Consider the following 18,755-nt stretch of genomic DNA (forward strand, 5'->3'; position numbering starts at 1 on the left):
AGTGTTTGCATTAAATGCATATTTAATTCCTCTGAATATACCCCACAGGAAACAGAATGTCATAAATAAAACATCTATCTCTTTCTAGGCTAAAGGCTGACTCATCTCACTATTGAAGGCTTCCATCCATTTCCTCAGCTCATACCACATCTAACCTCTAGACTGTATGAGAAAATGCTGCAAATTGACCCTAAGACAGTATCATGGCACAAAGCAGCCATGGAATCAAAACCTCATCTGGTACTAAACAAACATGATCTCAGAGTTCCAAAGGTTTCGTAATTTCTGTAATTCTAGCCTCCATCTAATATTGTTATATGCTTGTTTCTTTATTTCTAAATAAACCTAAACTCTGGTAACCCCCCAGCCCCACAAGATTCTAATCTCAAGTGTCCACCAATTACTGATGAATTTCTCCATAGCACTATCTATTTTCACTTTGGCATTTAAAACACATTTTGAGCTATATATTTCCTGCTTCCAGGGCAACTGGTGATAATCATATAATGTATAATAGGCAACAACAAAAGTTTGCATTATGAATTTAGCTTCCTTTGAGAGTTTTGAAGCTTGACCGAACAGATTACGAAGGGCTAAAATGATATGAAGTTACACAATAAGATAGTAGAATACTATAAGATATTTCAAGGCCAAACAGGAAGAAGGAAATCAATATTCAAACATCAAAATTCAGAGACAGGCATCAATACTGTTTATTACACGGCACTGTATAATACTGTAATTTAATATAACAATTTTCTCATGATATGTTGACTGGAAATGAATTCAGTGTCAGTTGATATGTATATGACTATTGATTGTGTCATTTATTAAACACTGCAGTATTTTTCACCTACCAAAACATTTCCTTTAAGACAAGAACCAAAATCCCTGCTAAATGTTTCTGTTCTCTGTAATTCTTAGAGTATAATAACTCTGTGAATGAGAGGCTATCAGCTCTACTGTACAAGGGAATGGAAAACAAGTGTGACTCGAATGTGTTCATTCCTGACACCATTAACTATGGGAGAAAGAGAAAGGACATTACATTGCCTGGTTCATGAAAATGCAAATTATTCTATCAGCCAGGTAAATGAAATGTGTAGACTGGCTGTCACCAAGAAATCAGAATGATTTTGTTCCAACCATTTGAAGGAATCTACTAGTACTTCTAAGAAGCCAATTACTAAAAAGAGAACATATTTTTAAAAGGTTTAATGATCGGAATCTATCTCCTAAAATTAAAAAACAACAACTCCATCATAATAATACTTGTATAGCACAGTAACTGTAAAATATTTTTGAGATAGACCTTCCTATCACGAAATCTAATTTCACAAATGAAAAGTTTTTTTATTTTACTTTCTCCTATACCAATCTCTGACAGTAAAATATTTTTTCTTAGCCTCTCTCTTCTCTTTCCCTATATTATGTTCATTCAATTTCTTTAAAATAAACCTCCCTTTATGAATGTACTGTTCCACTGCAGTAGATACCAAACATGATTTCCACCAATCACTTATCCGCTGACTTCTCATTTCTCCCTTTTAATTCTCTTTAACTGGTGCTGCTTGAAACAGAGGATGCTCGAAGAAAAGATGGACCACAAATAAATCAGCTAAGATCTCATCTGATCTGTGTGGAATGAAGATTGTCTGGATCAGATAAAGCAAATTGCTTATGCAAAGCAGTCACTACTTAAATTTAACTTAAGGTGTCCTCTTCTTAAGCACTGTTATTCTGCCATCTCCTTTTTCCCTTGGAATAGTTTGCTCTGTAAATATGAAGGCTTGTTTTGAATGAGGTACACATACCAGAAATCAAAACTGGAAGGATCTGGAATTCTGCAGAAGTTTAGCTCATTCCACAAGTGGATATAAAGTCCAGGATGTAATGTTCTGTGGACATAAGCCAAATAGATAACCAGGCACTCGAAGATACATTTTGTGAGCTGTAGCATTCTTATCACATGCTGACAGCAGATGTGTTGCTACTATATCTCTGTTGACAATTTACCAATGCCTGCTCAGGGCTCAACCTAATCTTGAAAACTGCCAGATAATTCAGCTGCTTTTCCTATTGCGTTTGGCCTATGTTCCTCAAAAGCAGAGTCCAAACAGCGACAAGGAGGCCAATCTCACTCGGCACCATTGTGATGCATAGGGTGTGTCCAAACCCTATAAATAATCACCGTCGTTGCTGGGCACAATACTAGTAAAGTCATGATGACAATGGTACCCAGAATGATTAAGACAATGGCCCAAATGTCCAGAATGTGCTTCGGAAGGGTGAGTTGGGTAGATTCCATGCTCTCCGAGCTACCCATCATCTTCTTGAGTTCTTCCCTAAGGCAAGGAAAAGGGAAGAAAAGTTATCAACTAGACAAAGAAACAAAGCAAAATCAAGTTAGGGTAAGTATGGTGCTCCACAGATTGCTGAGTTGCAACATCCACAATGCTCACCATTGACCGTGTTAATCCAAGGAAAGTTCAAATAAGCATATATTTATTTATTTAGCAATAGCGCTTAGACTTATATACCACTTCACAGTGCTTTACAGCCCTCTCTAAGTGGTTTGCAGAGTCAGCATATTGACCCCAACAATCTGGGTCCTCATTTTATCCACCCCGGAAAGATGGAAGGCCGAGTAAGCCTTGAGCCAGTGAGACTCAAACTACCAAACTGCTGGCAGTCGCCAGTCAGTGGAATTAGCCTGCAATCCTGCATTTTAACCACTGCCCCACCATGGCTCTTATAATCTAAATTTATATTTATATATCAAACTTCTTAACTGCCCATCTCCCTCATTGAGTCTTTTCTTTCCTCTACAGCAGATTCAGCAGTACTGGTGCTTCTTTTAAAGCAGAGAGAACATTTTCCAGAAATCTTACATACATTTTTCACCTCTATTTATATATCATGTAAGTGTTTATAGAAATAAATCATTAAAAGTAAAAAATATCCAGTTTGTGCCAGCAAGGTTATACGAGCCTAATGGAATAGATCACTTTGAGGATAGACACCTGCTCTTATACCATATGGAATTTGATGTAATTTGCTATTTGGCTTCCTAAAACATTTTTGTAAACCAGATGTTCTCAATATGTTGTTCTCCAAAAATGTTGGAATTCAAATTGCAGAATTTGGCCAGTATCACAGGTGGTATTCAGCAGGTTCTGACCAGTTCTGGAGAACTGGTTGCGGAAATTTTTAGTAGTTTGGAGAACCAGCAAATACCACCTCTGACGGGAGATTTTACAGTATCCTTCCCCTGTCAAGCCCACCAAGCCACGCCTACAGAACCGGTAGTAAAGTATGTTTGTTTGTTCATACCATTGGGAGATACAGTATTCAAGTCCAATGTATCCGGAAGTCAGAAGGTGAGCCTACATAAATATTAGAAGCTATACACAAATCCATGATCATCATTATCTTTCTGAACTACCTAACAAAGTTGTGTTCCTTGTATGGGGGATGGGATGCACATATGCTAAATAAACAATGAAATCCATTTGTACATTGTAAGATAAAACGGATGCTATTCATGTCAGAATGTCCACATTTTTCTCTTTTTATGGAGGCTGGCAATCATTTGTTGGATAGCATCAGGCAAGCTGACTGCGTAGAAGGATAGGATATATGACAGAATGACAGAAAACAGCCTTTAAAGTTGGATTGCTGTGTATATTCTCTTTTTTTTTTTCTTCCATTCAATTATGTCCCATTCTCAGAGACTGTCCAGACAAATCCAAGCAGGTTTTTCAGATGTGTTTGCCACTGCTTCCTTCTTAGGGCTGAGACAAAGTGACTGGTCTAAGGTCACCCAGTTGCCTTTATTCCTAAGGCAAGCCTAGAATTCCCGGTCCCCTGGTTTCTAGCATGATGCCTTAACCTGGCTCTCTATAGACTAAGCAACTAGTATATATATTCTCCTTTCAACAGGAGAATATTTGGGGGAGTGGAAAACCATGTACTCTGAATCTTTTCAATCAACTATGTTGTAAAAGTATTTATTATATGTAATTATCACTTTAATTAGCCCTTGGTTTTATAATCTAATAGAAGGAACATTGTCCTTTCAATCCACATACTGCTTTGTAACTAAGCAGCAAAGAGACAGCAGTTTTAACAATAAGGCCTTCAGGAACGGCTTAAACAGAGTTGTTGTTTGGGGGGGTGGAATAGGAGAAAAAAGGAATATTATGCAGGTTGACTCTTTTGAGTAATTTATAAAAATAACAAAGGCTGGATTAAAAAATAAATAAATTTAAAGAACATAGGAAAAGTGGAAATAGATAACTATCTACCCCTTCTTGCAGAGTTTCTCTTCCAATATTTTTTTTTGTGAACCAAGGAATGTTTACAAATACAGGCACAGTAATACATATACATCTTTTTTTGCATCTTTTTTTTTTTTGCTTGTGGTAGGGAGGATAAATATTTTTAGCCATGACCCACTGAAACAAAGGTTAATGCACAGCTATTAGTCAACTTGAAAGGATGAGAAGTGAGTACTGATTGGCTGGCGATCCTTTGGTTTCATCTGAGCTACAAAGGGCAAACTAGTGATCAGCAGTTTCATGTGACTCCTTGACTCAGAAACATATAGCTATGACTATGTCCATCTCCATATTTGAATAGATCTGCAAATTTTGCCTTAAACAGGCTTGAGAGGCACAGAAATGGTGGTCATCTTGAAAAGATCCACGAATAAGAAGCATTTTAGAACATCCAATCATTGTCTTATCAAGAGCCCAAACAATACTAGCCCTTCCTACTATCAGTCACCATATAGAAAATCGGCTTTGATCCTCTAGAATTGTAAACTGTGACACTACTCCTAGCTAGATGCAATAGTATGTGAGAATCACCTTGAGGGACAAAGGGAATAATCAGACAAGAGAAGAGGGATCCCCAGTGACTTAATATTCAGGGGATGAAATTCAGGAAGAAAATATCTCTCACCCATGGATCAAGCAGTTGAAAGTGGTGGAGATAAATTTGTATCTTCAGATTTGCAAGATTCTGTTAATGTAGCCTTACAAGAAAGTAGAATTAGCTCCTTTAGTCATGCTTCCTGTTTAGTTTACCTGGAAGGATTGACATTAAATCAGGGTGACATATCTTTGTAATACCTGGTTTATCTGTGTAAGGTCAGACCCTACAATTCTGAACAGCAAAACAAACACACAAACCCTTTAACTGATCTCAAACATATAAATGTAATTTTCTTGTCAACAATATAGAAATTTGTCATTTTCAGCTTCCAATATTTTCTTCCATTTCATAGATAATCTACAATTGTAGCCTTTCTAAGTCCTGACACTATTATTTATTTATTTAGGACCAGCCGGTGTTGGACAGAATGATACAGATAATCAGAGTTGGAAGGGACCTTGTAGGTCATCTAGTCCAGTGATCCCCAACCTTTTTTATGCCGCGGCCCGGTACCGGCATCAGCTGATGGTGCGCCCGGTACCCATCAGCTGGGCGCCACCATCTTTTTTGATGAAAAAGTGCTTCCGGTGACCTCACCGGAAGACTTTTCATCAAAAAAAAGATGGTGGCGCCAGCGCTCGGTGAGCTTTTCCGGGTAGAAATGGCTTTCTACCCGGAAAAGCTCACCGAAGCACTTTTTCATCAAAAAGATGGCGGCACCCAGCAACCAGCGGCCCGGTAGGACTTGTTCCACGGACCGGTACCGGTCCGCGGACCGGTGGTTGGGGACCCCTGATCTAGTCCAACCCCCCGCCCAAGTGGGAGACCCTATGAATGCACTCCAGTTTCCCTCAATAAAATATTGCTATCTTGAAGGGCCAAGGAAGTTGTCCCTGCCTCTGAAACACCATCTCTAAGATACCCATGGGGTTCCAAAAAGCCTGAAAGGTCAGCTTTGTTCCCAGGGCTGGGGTTACCGTATTTGTAGCCAACCGTCATAAATACGAACCAGTTGTCAAGCATCTGAATGTAAATCAACTGACCTTGGGGATGCTGCAACGGTCATAAGTATGAAAAATGGTCATAAGTCACTTTTTTCAATGCCATTGTAACTTTGAACAGTCACTAAATGAATTGTTTAAGTTGGCGACTACCTGTATGCAATGGACAGTTTCATGCTACATGATTAGTATTTAATGTTTTGCTTTGCTTTGCACTGGAATCTTCCATCAATTTAAATGGATTTAAATCTGATTGGCCCATAATTCCAACAAAAGGCATACAGTGAATAATTTTTGACTGAGATGTAATTGATTTAACAAATATGAAAGGAGACCTGGAGACAAATTCCTTTAAACCCCTCACTACTTTTAAGCTCTAAACTGATTAATTTGACACCACTTTTGCAATTTCTCCTCCAGACTCCGCAGGGGCCTGTTGTGACTTTGACGTCAGAATGAGCCGGTTAAGCTGGAGTCAGGATAAAGATTTTCTTAAGTAATCAAGATCAAAGATAACATTGTTACATCAAAGTTTGTGTGGATTCAAAGGCCAGCTATACCCATCTTCATGCCTCAAAAGGATGATTTGTTAAAACATAGGCATTTTGGAAGAAGCCTGTGAGCAACCCCCAAAATGAACAAACGTTCTACTTTACTTTCTCATGTTTAATAAGGAGCTATTTTTTCACATCTCAATTTATTAATTGACCATGTTAACAACCACCTAACCATTTGATATGATTTAACAAAGTCATTTTAACAACTATTAGGAATGCATAGATATTAGCATGTAAAGGCAGTTATGTTTAATCAGTTGCTCAGATTCATACATTTTGTAGTCCACCGCCCACAGTGTTTGCTACAGATTTGTCAAAAGTCACCCTGGAAATAAACTTAATTTGAATCCAAGTTTCTCTGCAAAGTCCTTGCAGGTGAAACAAGAGTATGGAAGCCTTGCTGCCCAATCTTTGTATATATGTGTATTTCTAGAACACACCTGTGCCCACTACTAGAATTTGAAAAGGGGGTGCACATGTGCTGAGTTATAGTTACAAAATTACTCAGAACTGGGAAAGTGGGTAAATTGATAGTAGCGAATCAGCAAGGAACAATAACTAAGTGGCAATTTGTTTAGTTATTTATTTAAGGAAATTTATATGACTGCCCAATTCACTCTCAGGACTTTGCGTGGCTTACAAAGATAAAAAACAACAAAAAGATACAAACAACAAAAAGCAACACCACCACCACCCCACACACACTGTCCTGGCAACATCAATCAAATAAGCCTCACTCAAATAAGTGTCAAATCTTATATCTTCAGGGAACGATGTTTCACAGGTAGGGAGCCACTATGGAGAACATCCTTCTTCTTGGTCCCAGTAGATATACCTTCTTAGGAGAGGGAAGCTGTAGCATTCCTTGCCTCCTTATTCTGGTGGGTTGGGTAGATGTGACCAGGAAAAGATGGTCCTTCAAATAACCTGGTCCCAAGCCATTTAGGGCTTTTAAAGATGGCAATCAACACTTTAACTGGACATTGAAACAGCCAGTTCAGCTCCTGCAGGAGAGATGACACAAGTGCACAGCTAGGCCTGCACAAAACCATACCAACGACTGCATTTTGAACCGAGTGAATTTTTCAGATACTTTGCAAAGGCAGTTGCATGTACAGTGGGTTGTAATCATCAAGGTGGGAGGTACTAAGGCGGGAATGGCTGTGAGCAGTGATTGTTCATCCAGGAAAGGGCATAACTGGTGCATAACCTACAGTTGCACAAAAGCCCTCTTGGACTCTCACCTGTTCCTTGAACAGGAGTCATGAATCCAGAAGAACCCCTAAAATATATATTGGATCTGTCTGCAATGGCATCCAAGACCAGAGATGGCAATTGTTCATGGACCAAAGAACCCCAAACCCAGAGCCATTTGACCTTGGGTTTAGTTTCAGTTTGTTGCTCCCGGTCCTGCCTTCAAGCATTACCTCTTCACTCCTGGGGGAAGGTTACAGCAAAATCCCATTGCCTCCCCACCCCACTAACCACCTTTCCAGCTCTGTTCTCCTGTGTAGGGCAACAAAAGAAGACCCAGCCAATCAGCTGACACCCGGGAGGCAGAGAATAGATGGGGGCAGAGCCAGCCAGAGATGGCATTTGCCGGTTCTCTGAACTACTCAAAATTTCCACTACCAGTTCTCCAGAACTGGTCAGAACCTGCCAAATACCACCTCTGCTCCTGAGCTGCTGCTACAATTTAGTGAGGGGTAAATGAATATAATCCAGTGCTAAAAAAAATTGGAACTACAAAATTAAAAATTCAAAAAAATAACCCATCGTTTCCTTCAAAGATATCTTGTTAATTGAATAGAAAAATGTGGGAGAGGATTGTAAAAGTTATAACTGTAGATACATGGATTTAAATTCCCTGAATTCTTCTAAATGGCCTTGTTGGGTGGGGAATTCCAAGAGGTCCAAGAAGAGCCTTGGTGGCGCAGTGGTTAGAGTGCTGTATGTATTCATCCACCTCTTTCTTTAGAGCTGACTATGCTACGGTTACTTGCTTTGACACAGGCAGCATGGTTGCCCAGTTCAGGTATTGTCCAAAGTAGCCCACTATATCTTAGAAAGAAGCAGCATAGAAGAAAGAGCAACAAACTCATACTGGAAGCTTCCAGTAGGAAATTAGAATCAAATTGCTGCCAAGCATCCTAATAATGAAGCAATTAGAAACACGTCTCTTTCTCTAGCAATTTTAACAAATGCTAGGAGAAAAAAAATGTCAATGCCAACACGACATTTAGCAGGAAGTAATTGCTATTTGTGCCTTAGCATATTTTAAACTAATGGATAGGGACATATTCCCGAATTTCTCTAATCACAAGGACAACACAATGCTACCATAAAGGTCCAAGTGAGAAAGGACCTTAAGGGCTTATCCTCATTATCAAAACTTCACAAAACAAATATTTTCTCCCCCTGCTTACCACTATAGCAATCCCTGGAAACTTATTCTCACCGTACAAATGAATAACCGAGACTGCAAAAGAATCCAAAATGGGCTGTGAAAGAAGTCAAAAGCTTAGATCTCCTTCCGAACCACGTAAAAAAAAATCATATAGCATGTTTTCTACAAATTTTATTTTGTCAAATCAATATATGTCCTCCAAGAGCACCAAGCATACACAAGATTAGAAGGGCCATTACATGTTCATCATTTTATGTGATACTTGTCATGCTCTTCCAGCCCTTACGTAAGACAAACTTTGGACAAAAGAATAAATGGGCACAAGTTTGACATCAGACTCAAAAGAAGGACAAAGAAATTTCAGAGTGATTCAACTCCCAGACCCTTCTATTGTGAATCTCAAAGTGACTATTTTGGGGGGGAAAGAGAGACTTTAACAGCATCACTGAAATTATTGAGCTTACATACATCAGAAGGTTTAAGGCTTCTCAAAGGCCTCATTGAACATGATGAGTTTTAATGTATTACAATAGATACTTATTCTGTAAGCCGCCTTGAGTCGCCATGGGCGAATAGGCGGCAATATAAATTCAATAAATAAATAAATGACATCTAAACTGATAAAGTACTTGTAATTTGTCTCACGTGTTATCTGCATAATCAACCTGTCCTTCCCTCTCTTCTCCTTCCCACACATCCTTCTAGTCACTGTATTTATCGGTATATAGGAAGTGAGGTGCAGCTCTCAAAAGTGTTTGTCCTGAATAAAATTTGTTAGTCAGAAAAATTGCGATCAGACTCCTCCTGATTTATGCTAACACAGCTCTCCTCCTTCAATGCCTCCCGAACCACATTTTCAATCATTCCACAGCTAAGTGCTATGAAGAGAGAGAGAAAAAGCACAGAATTGGCAAGTCATAACAAAAGACACCGAAGCAAAAATAACTGGATATATGTGTAGCGTGCACTAAGGGCTTTCAGGAAGAAGTCCCATCAAGAATGTTCTTTAGAAAGAGAAAACAAAGCAGCCGTAATGCAACATCCAAAGGGTGCATCAACATGTCATTTCACCTATATGCCTCAAGGCCTGTATGTGTCTCGAAGGATCCTGGAAATATAATAGCTTAGAAAGCTTGTTTAAAGGGAGCCAAATGAAATTACTGACAACCCTATCTGGGAAAACTGGTTGAAAACTCTCAAACCATAAAAGGGAACTTCTGAAAAGCGGACCAAATGGCAAAGATGGAGTTTCCCCTGGAACCGAAAAATAGAGAAATGGGTTCAATGGAAGAGAAATGTCAATAGTGCAAGCAGGAAAGGAAGTGCGAAAGCTGTAAAAACAAGAAATGGGGGTTGTTGTTTTTTAAGGATCCACCAAGCCGTCCAAAATTTACTGTAGTTCACCCTTAATGGCTAAGAACTACCATTCTCACACCAGTTCCTGCTTACCCCGACACTCCACAGCAATCCGAATCAAAGGGGAAAGAAAGCAATGCTCCCTACTGACTTACTTACCCAAGTTAGTAAACGGAGATAAACCGCCCGTGGGCTGCATCCACTTTCCTGGGAGGAAAACCCACGGACTTCGAGGGTAATATTCGCGCTCAGAACCGGCCTCTTCCCCCCCCACCTCCCTTCAAAAATCACCTGCCTGGCTCGTTGGGGTCAAAGGGGCAGGAAGCCCTTCGCGCACTTCAGCGGGAAGGTCGTTTTGCGTTCAGGCAGGAAGAGGCGACTTTCCAGGCGCTGGTAAAGTCTGCCGCCCGACGTGATGCTTCCCTTCTCAAGAAAGGAGTAAAAGAGCCGCAGAAGGGTTTTCTCGTCCGGCGTAAAAGTAGTAGAATAATTCTGTTTAGCTTGGCGGGCGGGCAGGCAGGCAGGCAGGCAGCCGTTCGTAGCCCTGGAAGAGCGAGCAGAATGAATTCCAAACCGCTCTCGCCCGTCCGTCTGTCTTCGTTTGTCTCATTGCCCACCAGGCCACCTAGTGGTGGATAAAGGCGTGAAGATGCCTCGACAGGCGCTTTAGTGGCAAAGGGAGGGAGCGGGGGCGGATTGGTGATGTGTCATCAAATTGGTGTCGACTCCTAGACAGATGTTTTTCAAAAGTGCACCCATCGCTACTGTAAATGAATCCGCCACCTTCTGCTGGCCGTCCGCTTTTTCCTTCCTTCCGCCTTTCCCAGCGTTAGACTCTCTTTTCCAGGGAGTCATGTCCTCAGTTAATTTCCTCAAGAAACAATGGAGGGAAACTGATCAAGGAGAGAAGCAACCTGGAATTAAGGAGATACTTTCTAACAGTGAGGACAATTAACCAGTGGAATAGCTTGCCTCCAGAAGTTGTAGGGCAGGGCGTCAAACTCGCAGCCCGTGGCCTGGATGCGTCACACTCTGGCCATGCCCGTGCCCAGATTAGCGAAGGGGGAAAAAGTGGTGATACATCACGTGATGATGCCGTGATGATGTGAGCTTGACATCCCTGTTGCAGGGGCTTCATCAATGGAGGTCTTTAAGAAGAGACTGGACAGCCTCCACTTGTCTGAAATTATTTAGGGTCTCCTGCTTGAGCAGGGGGTTGGACTAGATGACCTCTAAGGTTCCTTCCAACTTTATTCTGATGGGTCAGAAGTAGGATACTTTGGGCCTCAGATGGGAACTCTGGGTTGATTTGGTTAATGTTCTATACGTTGGGAGGTTTCAAATAAAAGCAAATTATTTATTAAATTAATATTTTGCATTCTGCTTCATTTTCTCTCTCTCTTCCTGACCGGTCATTATTTCCTATGACCTTCTTTAATGTAACTTTTATCAATTTAAAACACTAATGGTTAAGAAATAGCTTTTATTTAGATATTTATTCAATTAATTTGTGTATTGCTTCTCATATCAAAGCATAGTATGGGAAGCATTTCAAAGAAAAATATAATAACTGAACATGTTTACCAATAAAAGAGAATATTTGTAGTCTTTTGAATATTTGAACATCTTTAATACATTAAAAAACATCTTGAGAATCTTATTGCAAATTTCCCCAAAGGCTAATTTATTGATTTCTATTGAATTGCTTTAAAGAAACAGATTGTTTCACAATGAATGTATACATTTAACATCCAGTGACAACTTTGCTTACATAATTTAGAAAGTTCTCCATTTCCCACGTGACATATTTGTCTCATTACCATATTTTCAAAGACCTGTGTTTTGTCCATTGTTTTCCAATCATTAAGTTGTGTCCGATTCTTTGCAACCCCATGGACAACAGCATGCCTATCCTATCCTCCACTGTCTCCCGGAATCTGCTCAAACTCATGCCCAGTGTCGGTGATGCTATCTAACCATCTCATCCTCTGCCACCCCATTCTTATTTTCCCTTCAGGGTCTTTTGCAATGAGTCCTCTCTCCCATTAGGTGGCCAAAGTATTTGAATTTCAGCTTCAGTATTTGTTCTTCCAAAGAACACTCAGGGTTTATTTTCTTTAAGGTTTTTTTTTTTCCATAGAAAAGCAATTATCTGTATTGAATTGTACACTGCACATAGAAAGGCCCTGGAACCTGAGTATGTGTGGTGATTTTATTAAGACTGAAGTATGTTATCTGCTTGTAATGCCAGGAATCACTCCTACAACATATGAAAGAATAATAAAACGATTACAGGTTCTTTATCTGCAGGTTATTTAGCAACTTATCATAATAAAAGATCCCCCTCCTCCTCCTTTTACTGCCAAGGCTCTATGAAATTACATGCATAAAATGGAACAACTGAAAGGGGAAGCTTGTACTTTCCTGGAACCTGAAACTGCAGATGAAGTATAATGATTCATGCTTTCCAAAGCGTTTTGTTTGGCACCCAGAAAGCAAAAGAAAACCAAACATTCTGAAAAGATTATGCTTTTGCTATCATGATTTAATGTTTTATTCAAAACTTAGATCCCTGTATAGCAGTAAAGGTTTCAAATCATTATATTTAGTGGGCGTTCTTAAATAGCATTCTCTCAGATAGGGGAAGGTGGAAGATCCATGTTATAGCTTTATATTGCTCTTCTGTTACTGCCCTCATTAGAACAGCCTTTAAACAGTCTGGAAACTGGCTATTCCCCTGGCTAGAATGATGACAGAAACCCTTTGCTAGATTATCTGCCAATGGTTCTTCCTCCCAGCAAGAAAAATGAGTTTTCCTAAAGGGATTAAAGCGAAAAGCAGAAATAGCAACACCCAACTTTCACCCTGAGCCAAACATTGTCTCATCAGTAGATACTGGGATGAGACAAAGTTTAAAAGGAGCTTCTGAATTCATCTAGAAAGCATCACCCACCCACCCCAGCTCTGAGTCTTTGTTGAGAGGAACTTGCTTACGAACTCCAGAAACAATGAGTGAGTGACCCAGGAAAGATTGGCAACCAATATTATGTGGTTTGTTGTAAATAAGTCAAATAGTGGTTGGGTGGAAGATATCCTGTTCAGCCTCCACTCTATATCACACAGGCAGTAGAATATGATACTTGTCTTATTTCCTCGTCTATAGTGCAGTTTTTCAGAATAATCGTGATTTTTATTCAGTTTCTCCAAAGGGACGCTTTTAAAGCTTTCATCTCTTTGTTAGTTTCATAATCCCAAAAGACTAAGGAAGGCAGCCTTTCATTTAGTTCCAGTATGAGACAAATACATTGCAACAGCGTTTCTCACAACGTATTTTAAATTTGTACCAAATATGAATAGATTAGAAAAGGATAAATACTATTTAAATGCTTAGAACTCTGATGAGAAATTACTGGTTCTGACTGATAGCAAAAACAATTAAAACTCAGGAAGATAATGTATGTGTTTTTCTCAGAAATCAAGTCATATGGAAACCACTACAGTTACATCAACAAAAAGGAGATATACTAAACTGATTTCCAGTTATTCTTAAGCGAATTATTCTGAATAAAACTTTGGGACATGAATGAAACTGAAGTAATTATATATCGGATTCCCAGAAAGAAGATAAAAATCAACACTGAGCACTTTGCTAGAATGCGTCTATGATCTTAAACTGTTTATTTTGCTGAAATACCACAGAGGCACCATTCATTATGTCAAATAATAATAATAATAATGATTCAGTTGTGGGAAACTGGCTTTCTTTCTTATGGAATATTCCACCGTAACAACTACTTTCTCTTTGGAAAGTTCCATGAGATTAAAAGGTCCAAGAAAATTCTTTGATTTGGGGCTCTGTTGGGGAAAAAAATGTAACTATGGAACAATGGTAACAGTTCAGTTTTCAACAGCCCTGCTTACTATATACAAATTTGGGGAAGAGCAGCTGGGTCTGCAGGTGTGCAAAAAGAAAGAAAAGAAAAGAAAAGAAAAGAAAAGAGAAAGAAAAGAAAAGAAAAGAAAAGAAAAGAAAAGAGAAAGAAAGAAAGAAAGAAAGAAAGAAAGAAAGAAAGAAAGAAAGAAAGAAAGAAGAAAGAAAAGGTGCAATTCAGTGTCATTTGTGATTTCTCATATAGCAGGTATTATTTAAGAGGATAACATCAAATACAGCCTCTCTGGGTTATATGCTAAGCTGATTCTTTAGCAAATATTTTTTTCAGGAGATAATATTTTTTCTGATCAAACTCATACACTTTACTGTAGTTTCATGTAGAGTCCATCGTGTAGGAAAGAAGATGTCTTCGTATGGTTGCTTTTCTCTTTATAGGTGGCTAAAAAAAACCCACAACAAAAATAATTTATATTTGTTCCCTTGTAAAATATAACAACTACATTAAAAATATACACTGCTCAAAAAAATAAAGGGAACACTTAAACAACACAATGTAACTCCAAGTCAATCACACTTCTGTGAAATCAAACTGTCCATTTAGGTAGCAACACTGATTGACAATCAATTTCACATGCTGTTGTGCAAATGGAATAGACAACAGGTGGAAAGCAGAGGCAGTTAGCAAGACATCCCCAATAAAGGAGTGGTTCTGCAGGTGGTGACCACAGACCACTTCTCAGTTCCTATGCTTTCTGGCTGATGGTTTGGTCACTTTTGAATGCTGGCAGTGCTTTAACTCTAGTGGTAGCATGAGACGGAGTCTATAACCCACACAAGTGGCTCAGGTAGTGCAGCTCATCCAGGATGGCACATCAGTGCGAGCTGTGGCAAGGTTTGCTGTGTCTGTCAATGTAGTGTCCAGAGCATGGAGGCACTACCAGGAGACAGGCCAATACATCAGGAGATGTGGAGGAGGCCATAGGAGAGCAACAACCCAGCATCAGGACCATTACCTCTGTCTTTGTGCAAGGAGGGACAGGAGGAGCACTGCCAGAGCCCTGCAAAATGACCTCTAGCGGGCCACAAATGTGCATGTGGCTGCTCAAACAGTCAGAAACAGACTCCACGAGGGTGGTATGAGGGCCTGACGTCCACAGGTGGGAGTTGTGCTTACAGCCCAACACCGTGCAGGACGTTTGGCATTTGCCAGAGAACACCAAGATTGGCAAATTCGCCACTGGTGCCCTGTGCTCTTCACAGATGAAAGCAGGTTCACACTGAGCACATGTGACAGACGTGACAGGGTCTGGAGACGCCGTGGAGAACGTTCTGCTGCCTGCAACATCCCCCAGCATGACCGGTTTGGCAGTGGGTCAGTAATGGTGTGGGGTGACATTTCTTTAGGGGGCCGCACAGTCCTCCATGTGCTCGCCAGAGGTAGCCTGACTGCCATTAGGTATCAAGATGAGATCCTCAGACCCCTTGTGAGACCATATGCTGGTGCAGTTAGCCCTGGGTTCCTCCTAATGCAAGACAATGCTAGACCTCATATGGCTGGAATGTGTCAGCAGTTCCTGCAAGACGAAGGCATTGATGCTATGGACTGGCCCGCCTGTTCCCCAGACCTGAATCCAATTGAGCACATCTGGGACATCATGTCTCGCTCCATCCACCATGCACCACAGACTGTCCAGGAGTTGGGGGATGCTTTAGTCCAAGTGTGGGAGGAGATCCTTCAAGAGACCATCCGCCACCTCATCAGGAGCATGTCCAGGTGTTGTAGGGAGGTCATACAGGCAAGTGGAGGCCACACACACTACTGAGCCTCATTTTGATTTGTTGTAAGGACATTACATCAAAGTTGGATCAACCTGTAGTGTTTTTTTCCACTTTAATTTTGAGCGTAACTCCAAATCCAGACCTCCATGGGTTGCTAAATTTGATTTCCATTGATAATTTTTGTGTGATTTTGTCAGCACAGTCAACTATATAATGAACGAAGTATTTAATAAAAATATTTCATTCATTCAGATCTAGGATGTCTTATTTTTGTGTTCCCTTTATTTTTTTGAGCAGTGTGTTTTCCTGATGAAACTGAATCCTAAATTTCCTAATTTGGCAGTTTCCCAGAACTGTGGGTAGGGGTGGCTTGCCAGTGTTAGTGGGGGTGTATGCTGAATATAAGGTACTGACACAAACTACTATATACAAATAGGGACCAAAGGCCACATTCACTAGCACTGATATTACCTACAACTGCAATCAAGCAACCGAGCTCAGAAAACACCAAGAACACCACAGTTCATCCCTCAGCTACCTATGTTTTCTTCTGACAGCAGTGGAAGCCACAAGTCTTGAGCCACTGACAGCAGAGCATCAGGCTTATCCAGGGGTGGGTTTCTACTGGTTCTGTCCACTTCTTTAGAACCGGTAGCTCTGAAGAGTAGCAGACATAGAACCGGTTCTATGTCTGCTGATGTTTTTGCCCACCTGCCCACCTGGGCTCTTACCTGACTTTTATTTCCTGATTTTTTAAACTTCAGCTGCAGTTAAAAAAACAGGAAAAAAGGGCTTTTGGAAAGGCTGCTTCTCTGCACGCAGTATGCTGATGACGATTTACAGGCGGCAGCATGCAGGGAAGCACATCATAAATCACCAAACCTCGTAAATGACCGAACTGGTAGTTAACCCTGTCAGATCCCACCCCTGGGCTTATTCTAACCATTTTTTGGGTCGCTGTTGAAGAGAAGGTTAGATATATTTAATCCATTGATAGTAAAAGCAGGTTAGAGCATACATTTCTGGATTTCCCATTTAGCAATAGGAATGGTTAGGAATATGGCTGTGAATTAGTAAGTTATGTCTTAGGCAAACCATTTTTCTATTTTAATTCCTGGGCAAAATGGACATGATACAGAACTGTTATAACAACTAAAATATAGTAAATCTGTTTGAAAATATGAATATGATACTCTAGCATTGTTAAACAATTATTTTGCTATCAAATACATCAATTTCTGTTAGAAGAGAAATTGCTCTTAGAGATTATCTTCTTTTTTTGGAGGAAAAAAAGCAACACTTTTTAATTGGTTTGAAGCACAGCTTGCTTTTTATTTATTTTGCTTTTGAAAACATGAGTCAAAGACTATGGTAGACACACTACAGACGTTTTAATGTGACTTGTCAGGTAAGTCGTATGAAGGCAATATATTAATCTAACCACTGTGTAATGAAAAGGGCAACAATATTGCCTTTCTAATTTCCATTTCCTCAGCTTCCTCTCCTATATAATTTGAAACAAGACTACATCGTTGATCTAGTAATTGATGATATAATAAGCCAAGCAATTATCAAAACAGTTACACATTTTACTGTTATAAAACTATTTAAGAAATATATTTTCTGGCAGGGGCCTGATATTAACTTAAAGTCTTCTATTTGTACAGTTTTTAAAGAACTCTATCACTATAAAATAAGAATAGTGAACATTACAAATTACCATTAACCAATGCATTAACTGAGAGAGAAATACTACCAGGCTCAGCAAACAGCAGAAACACCGTAGAACCCCTCTTCTTTCAAATAATGCTTGCTGGGGATAGTTAGAACTTTTTAGAAAAAGTATTATTGGTAGTTTGATCAGACTCCACCCCCCCAAAAAAAACCCAGCATTAACTGTTAGTTCTATATGCTGTATAATTCTCACAGAGACAGTTCATTTAGTCTGTTGCTGTTGCTGTCTCCTGAAGATACTTCAAAATAATAATAATAATAATAATAATAATAATAATAATAATAATAATAATAATAATAATAATAATAATAATAATAATGACAAGAAGCACAAAACAAATGCAAACTGGATCAAACAGCTTGAGTCCTCAGTGAGAGTGCCCAAAATGGAAGATGTGAAAATAACAAAGGAAATGGTTCAAAGTCAGTCAAGAAGAATAAAGAACTGGAGCACACCTGGATCAGATGAGGGGCATGGCTTTTGGCTGGACACACTAACAAGCTTACATGAAAGACTTGCTGTCCAAATGAACCAAATTATAGAAATGAATTGGAAAGACTGTTAACAAGCCATTTTTAATTTAGATCTGCTCCGTGGAACAGAAAGGTGCTGCAAAAACTAATTCTAGAAAGAGAAAGACAAAGGAAATGATCAATGATATGTAAACGCAAATTACTGACAATAATTATGTCTGAATACTGACTCTGTGTTTCTTCCCAAACCCCAAAAACAATTGACTCACCTTTCCTAAGAGGTCTGAGGATGCAAGCATACTTCTTACTGGCATAATATCAAATCAAATTTATGGATACTTGAAAAGGAAAGATCTGCTCCCACTGGAACAGAAAGGGTGCTGCAAAAACTTAAGAGGAACAAAAGACCAGCTGCTGATTGACAAGCTAATTCTGAAGAATTTGAACAAAAGGCGAACCAACCTGTTCATGGCTTGGATAGACTACAAGAAAGTGTTCAATTCAGTCCCTCACAGCTGGATTAAGAAATGCCTGGAAATCTTTGGCATCAGCAGCAACATTAGAAAATTCATGAAAATTTCAATGAACCTCTGGAAAACAAAGCTAATGGAGAAGAA

The 18,755-nt window shown here is 39.6% G+C and overlaps 1 protein-coding gene across 8 annotated transcripts; it reads right to left on the reverse strand.

Annotated features, from left to right (window-relative positions):
* Nucleotides 1-689: 689 nt before the first annotated feature.
* SMIM3 (small integral membrane protein 3) lies at nt 690-11,152 on the reverse strand. Of its 8 annotated transcripts, none has more exons than XM_087955158.1 (3): nt 10,551-11,152; nt 9,723-9,781; nt 690-2,345 (listed from the first exon to the last, which is right to left on the reverse strand). In XM_087955158.1, exon 3 carries the CDS (start codon nt 2,327-2,329, stop codon nt 2,138-2,140), a length of 192 nt encoding a protein of 63 aa, XP_087811284.1. In that variant the 5' UTR covers nt 2,330-2,345; nt 9,723-9,781; nt 10,551-11,152; the 3' UTR covers nt 690-2,137. The 8 variants fall into 8 exon arrangements, with proteins under 8 accessions (XP_087811284.1, XP_087811283.1, XP_087811282.1 ...); XM_087955157.1 differs by having other exon boundaries at nt 10,555-10,945; XM_087955156.1 differs by lacking the exon at nt 9,723-9,781 and adding an exon at nt 7,332-7,500 and having other exon boundaries at nt 10,551-10,829.
* Between the last annotated feature and the right edge of the window lie 7,603 nt (nt 11,153-18,755).

This window comes from Notechis scutatus, chromosome 2, assembly GCF_049901735.1.
Source record: "Notechis scutatus isolate UNSWTSFEM ecotype Mainland chromosome 2, rNotScu1.2, whole genome shotgun sequence".
In the NCBI taxonomy this organism is placed as follows: Eukaryota; Metazoa; Chordata; class Lepidosauria; order Squamata; family Elapidae; genus Notechis; species Notechis scutatus.